This window comes from Bison bison, unplaced genomic scaffold (genome assembly GCF_000754665.1).
Source record: "Bison bison bison isolate TAMUID 2011002044 unplaced genomic scaffold, Bison_UMD1.0 scf7180017845696, whole genome shotgun sequence".
In the NCBI taxonomy this organism is placed as follows: domain Eukaryota; kingdom Metazoa; phylum Chordata; class Mammalia; order Artiodactyla; family Bovidae; genus Bison; species Bison bison.
Window position 1 is genome coordinate 1 of NW_011476269.1, and position 4,740 is coordinate 4,740.

General features: G+C 41.4%; 1 protein-coding gene across 1 annotated transcript in view; it reads left to right on the plus strand.

Moving 5' to 3' along the window:
• Positions 1 to 1,325: 1,325 nt before the first annotated feature.
• Positions 1,326 to 4,740, plus strand: part of LOC104986240 (cytoplasmic tyrosine-protein kinase BMX) — a gene marked incomplete at its 5' end in the record, with an annotated part of 17,502 nt that continues 14,087 nt past the window's right edge. Inside the window, 2 exons of the mRNA XM_010836718.1 lie at positions 1,326 to 1,405; positions 4,129 to 4,256. Coding sequence (XP_010835020.1) covers positions 1,326 to 1,405; positions 4,129 to 4,256 — 208 coding nt within the window. The remainder of the gene's footprint in view (positions 1,406 to 4,128; positions 4,257 to 4,740) is intronic.

Consider the following 4,740-nt stretch of genomic DNA (forward strand, 5'->3'; position numbering starts at 1 on the left):
CTGACTAACAGTGGGGTTAGCTGGGGTAGTCAACCAGGGTGGGTGCCATGTTCCATCTCCATGTGGCTAACTTGGGCTTCCTCACAGCATGGTGATCTCAAGGCAGTGGTTGAAGAGGCCAAGCCTCACAGTTCAGGGCAAGTAAATACGGAGTCTCAGCTTTTGTCATGTTTGCTAATGTCCCACTGGCCAAAGCAAATCACATGGCCCAGCCCAGAGTCAATGTGGGAGGGGACTGCCCAGAGCAGGAATATACAAAGAGAAGACTTACTGGGGGCCATCTGCACCTCATACTTCAATTCTGTCACAAAAACCATTAGCACCTAAACCAGAGTACAGCAGATGTAATGGGGAGTAAATCTATCGGATTTTGTTACTAGTTGGTAATGGACTTACCAATGGCAAACTCTTTTGACCTACAAAAATAATACTTTGCTATAGTTCAACGTAATACAGCACACCAATTATTTCTTTGAGGGGTTAATAACGAGAAGGTGGTGACCACTATCGAACTCAGTATTTTTTCACATTCACAGTTTTAAAATCCACTTTGTCTCAATCTAAACTTGCTTAGAATCAGAACATTAAGCAAAGCAAGTTGAGCATAAATTTAACAAATGATTTGTTCTGTATCTTTGGTGTTCCAGGGGCATGATATGGTGATAGAAGTGTTAGTCACTCAGTCATGTCTGACTCTTTGCGACCCCATGGTCTGTCCATGGGATTCTCCAGGCAAGAATACTGGAGTGGGTTGCCATTTCCTTCTCCAGGGGACCTTTCCAACCCAGGGATCAAACTCAGGTCTCCTGCATTGCCAGCAGATGTTTACCATCTGGATAGCTGGCTTTAAATTTTATTTCTGAAAGATTAAAATGTTAGGCTTGCACAAACACCAAACAGGGAAAACTGTCACAGGTTAAAAATTAACTGGAGAGGAAGAGTTGAGGCACATAGTTCAGTTCAGTTCAGTCGCTCAGTCTTGTCCGACTCTTTGTGACCCCATGAATCGCAGCATGCCAGGCCTCCCTGTCCATCACCAACTCCCGGAGTCCACTCAGACTCACGTCCATCGACTCAGTGATGCCATCCAGCCATCTCATCCTCTGTCGTCCCCTTCACAGGGTAAACCTATAAAGACAATGGATGAGAGAAAGAGGGAAGCTAAACTGGGAGTTCTTTCCGTGCCAACTAGTGGGCAATCTGTGCTGTCAATGACATTTAAAGTGGATCTAAAAGATCTATTTTCCTACCACCTACCAGCACAAGTCATTTTCAAGAATAATGAAAATGTTTTCTGTCCCTTCCATATTCGCCTTTCTATTTAGGGGAAAGAAGGAGCATTTATGGTTAGAAACTCCAGCCAGGCGGGAATGTACACAGTGTCCTTGTTTAGTAAGGCTATGAAGTAAGTACGATGTGGATTTCTTTATCTTCTTGTGTATGTTCTTTGAATATCCTGGTCATTGGGTCACATTTTGCGATAAGACCCCATCTTTCAACTCTGGAATTTGGAATCAAAGTATTTCTGTTGAATGTGACTATTTGTAGTTGCCTTCCCCCACCCCCACTACTTTCAAGAGGCTGTTTTCTAGGTGATTCGCTCCTACCCATTGCAGGCAGCAGAGTATTGCCCAGTATACGGACTGCCTCAGGAAACGCTTGTTAAAGGAATCCTGCATTATTCCCCCTTGATTCATCCTGAGCCTAGAAAGAGAGAAAAATAGCAATGGCACCTCTCCACTCTTGGTTCTAGCCACCAGCCGAACTGAGAAACCTACCCCAACGTCTGGTTTTTAGTAAGTCTTTCCAGTGGGAGCAGGAGGTTGATTCAGTGTAGCAGTGTTTTCACTGATGGCTCCTTTCTAGGATGCTGTCCTATTGGTGGGGTTAAGAGTTCCGGTGTGAAGCTGCACCTCTGAGTCCAAATCCTGACTCTGCCATTCCAAAACATTAGGACATTAAGCAAGTTACTTAATTTCTGTGCCTCAACTTCCTCATCTGAAAAGTGGACATAATAACAATTATTATGTTCTATGGATGAAATGGATTAATTCACATATTGGAGCAGAACAGTGCCTGGCACATAGTAATGTGTTTACTATTATTATTGTTGTTTGGAAAAAGTAATATGAGCTGCCTCACTACTTCTATCCCAACACTTAGGTGTATATAAGGCCCCCACAGTCATCTCAAGCAAGCTGTCATCAACATCAGGATTCCCCTCCAGAGTTTTATAAGCCACTTTCCCATTGGTTGTTAGCCTTTTTGTTCCTTCTAAACATCCTGTGAAGCAAACAGGAAAGCTGTTTTTACTTGCACCATTTTACATGAGAGGATTGTGGTTCAAACAGAGCTTACAAAGACCCACCCTCAAAACTAATAAATGACCCACTTGAACCCAGATCTTCAACAGCTGAGTTCATGTTCATGTTCTCTCAACCATATCCCTGTGTCTTTGCTGAAATCTGGTCAGATCTTGATTAGGACCATTTGAAAAAAAAAGTCTACGTTTGCGACCCTTTCTTAATGGTTGGATTGAATGACCTTGAATGACTGAAGGGCCTTGGTGGCTTCTCGATATGCCCTGTCTCATGCTGCATATATGTATTTTTAAAATAATTAATGTAAAAGTTATTTTATTTCAGGAATGTTTTCACAGAGTGCCGACTTCCAATTTGAGATAACAGCATGTACCATAAACATCCGCATGGCATCTTTCACTGCTAGAAGCCACATTCCCGGTGCACCTCATGCACAAAGTTGCAAATGTGGGTGGTGACTCAAGCCAACCCAGTAAGGAGGCAGAGAAGGCCTGGATCACTGAATATCAAAATCTCTGCGGCCTTCAGGCCCTCCAGTTTCAGCCAAATCTGATGTCAAAAGTCCTCTTAGTTAAGCTTCTTGACACCAGATTCATTTTTGAAGGTGGCTAGGGAGAAAAAAATCAGCAAACAGATGAGGAATCAAATGAAAAGAATCCCAGTGAATGACTACAGAAGGCTTCTTTTATGAAACACCATCAGTGGGCTGAATTTGATTCTAAGACCAAGAGCCAATGAGCCATTTGCAACAAGAAAGCATCCTTTCTCTTTTTATAATTACAATTCTAGTAAGGGTGGTATTATAGCAATAAGAATATATTAATAGTTTTTTATGTGCCAAGTATAGTGCAAACTGATATGGTCATAATCTCAACTGAACTTTGAAATAACTGGATGAGGTAACTAGCCAGCAACAGAACTCTACTCAAAACCCAGTTCTAGACTGGTGTGTGTGTGTGTGTGTGCACGCGCATGCACACATGCACTTAGTCACTCAGTCATGTCCGACTGTTTGCAACTCCATGGACTATAGCCTGCCAGACTCCTTTGTTCATGGGATTCTCCAGAATACTGGAGTGGTAGCCATTCCTTTCTCCAGGGGATGTTCCCAACTCAGGGACTGAACCCTTGTCTCCTGCATCTCCTTCATTGCAGGTGGATTTTTTACTGTCTGAGGCACAGGGAAGCCTGGACTGCCATGCCATACTCTAAAATCTAAGACAGGCACATCATTGCTGGTTAGCCTAAATCAACATGCATCAATTCACCACTATTTTCTACAAGTAGAGCAAAAGAAAAAGAATGTTTTATGTGGAAAAGGTACAAGTTCACAAGAGGAATTAAAGGCTGTTCCCACCCACTCCATCCTGTACACTCCACTCCCAAAAGAGCCTCCACCCACAGTCTAGTGACCATTTTTTCCCACATTTTAATCTCCATTATTATCCTAAAAGAGAACTGATATTTCAGAATAATGATCCTAAAAACTGCAGGGCTCTCAATCATCAAAGGAAGATGGCTGCTTTATACTTACTAAGGGAAGAACCGTACAGAAAGGGGGAATTTTATGATAGGTGAATTCTGTATGAGCACAAAGGATCCACTGAGTTCAGAGAGGAGCTCTCTTACATAATTATGGCTTGTCATGTATACCTTCAGAAAAAACACTGGATGTCGAGACTGAGAAACCGTCTCTGACTTTCCTCTCCAAAATTTGCAAATGTACCTAAGAAAATGATTTAATCATTCTTTAATCAAGCTTCAGTTGTTGATTTAAAACATTCTAACATTCTTTCTTCCTTACTAGTGATAAAAAAGGAACTGTCAAACATTACCATGTGCATACAAATGCTGAGAACAAATTGTACCTGGCAGAAAACTACTGTTTTGATTCCATTCCAAAGCTTATTCACTATCATCAACACAATTCAGCAGGTAACTTGGTTCAGTTTTTCTCTTATGCTGATAAATATAAATTTTCTTGGACATTACTGACCCTCCAAATTCTTTTTTAAAACTGAAGAATAGTTGATTTACAGTGTTTCAGGTGTACAGCAAAGTGATTCAGTTATATATATATATATATATTCTTTTTCAGATTCTTCCCATTTTGGGTTATTATGAGATACTAAATATAATTCTCTGTGCATTACAGTAGGACCTTGTTTGTTTTACATGTAGTAGTGTGTATCTGCTAAACTCAAACTCCTAATTTATCCCTCCCCCTCCCCCAATACTCTCAATTATATAAGGAACCATGAAAGTAGGGGGAAAATGCTCACAAGCCCTATGCCTGCTGTGCGGGGTTTTGTGTGTATGTGTATGTGTATATACACACACAATTTTATTTATTCATTTACTTTGGGCTCTGCTGGGTCTTTGTTGCTGCACTGGCTTTCCCTAGTTGCAGTGCGTGGGC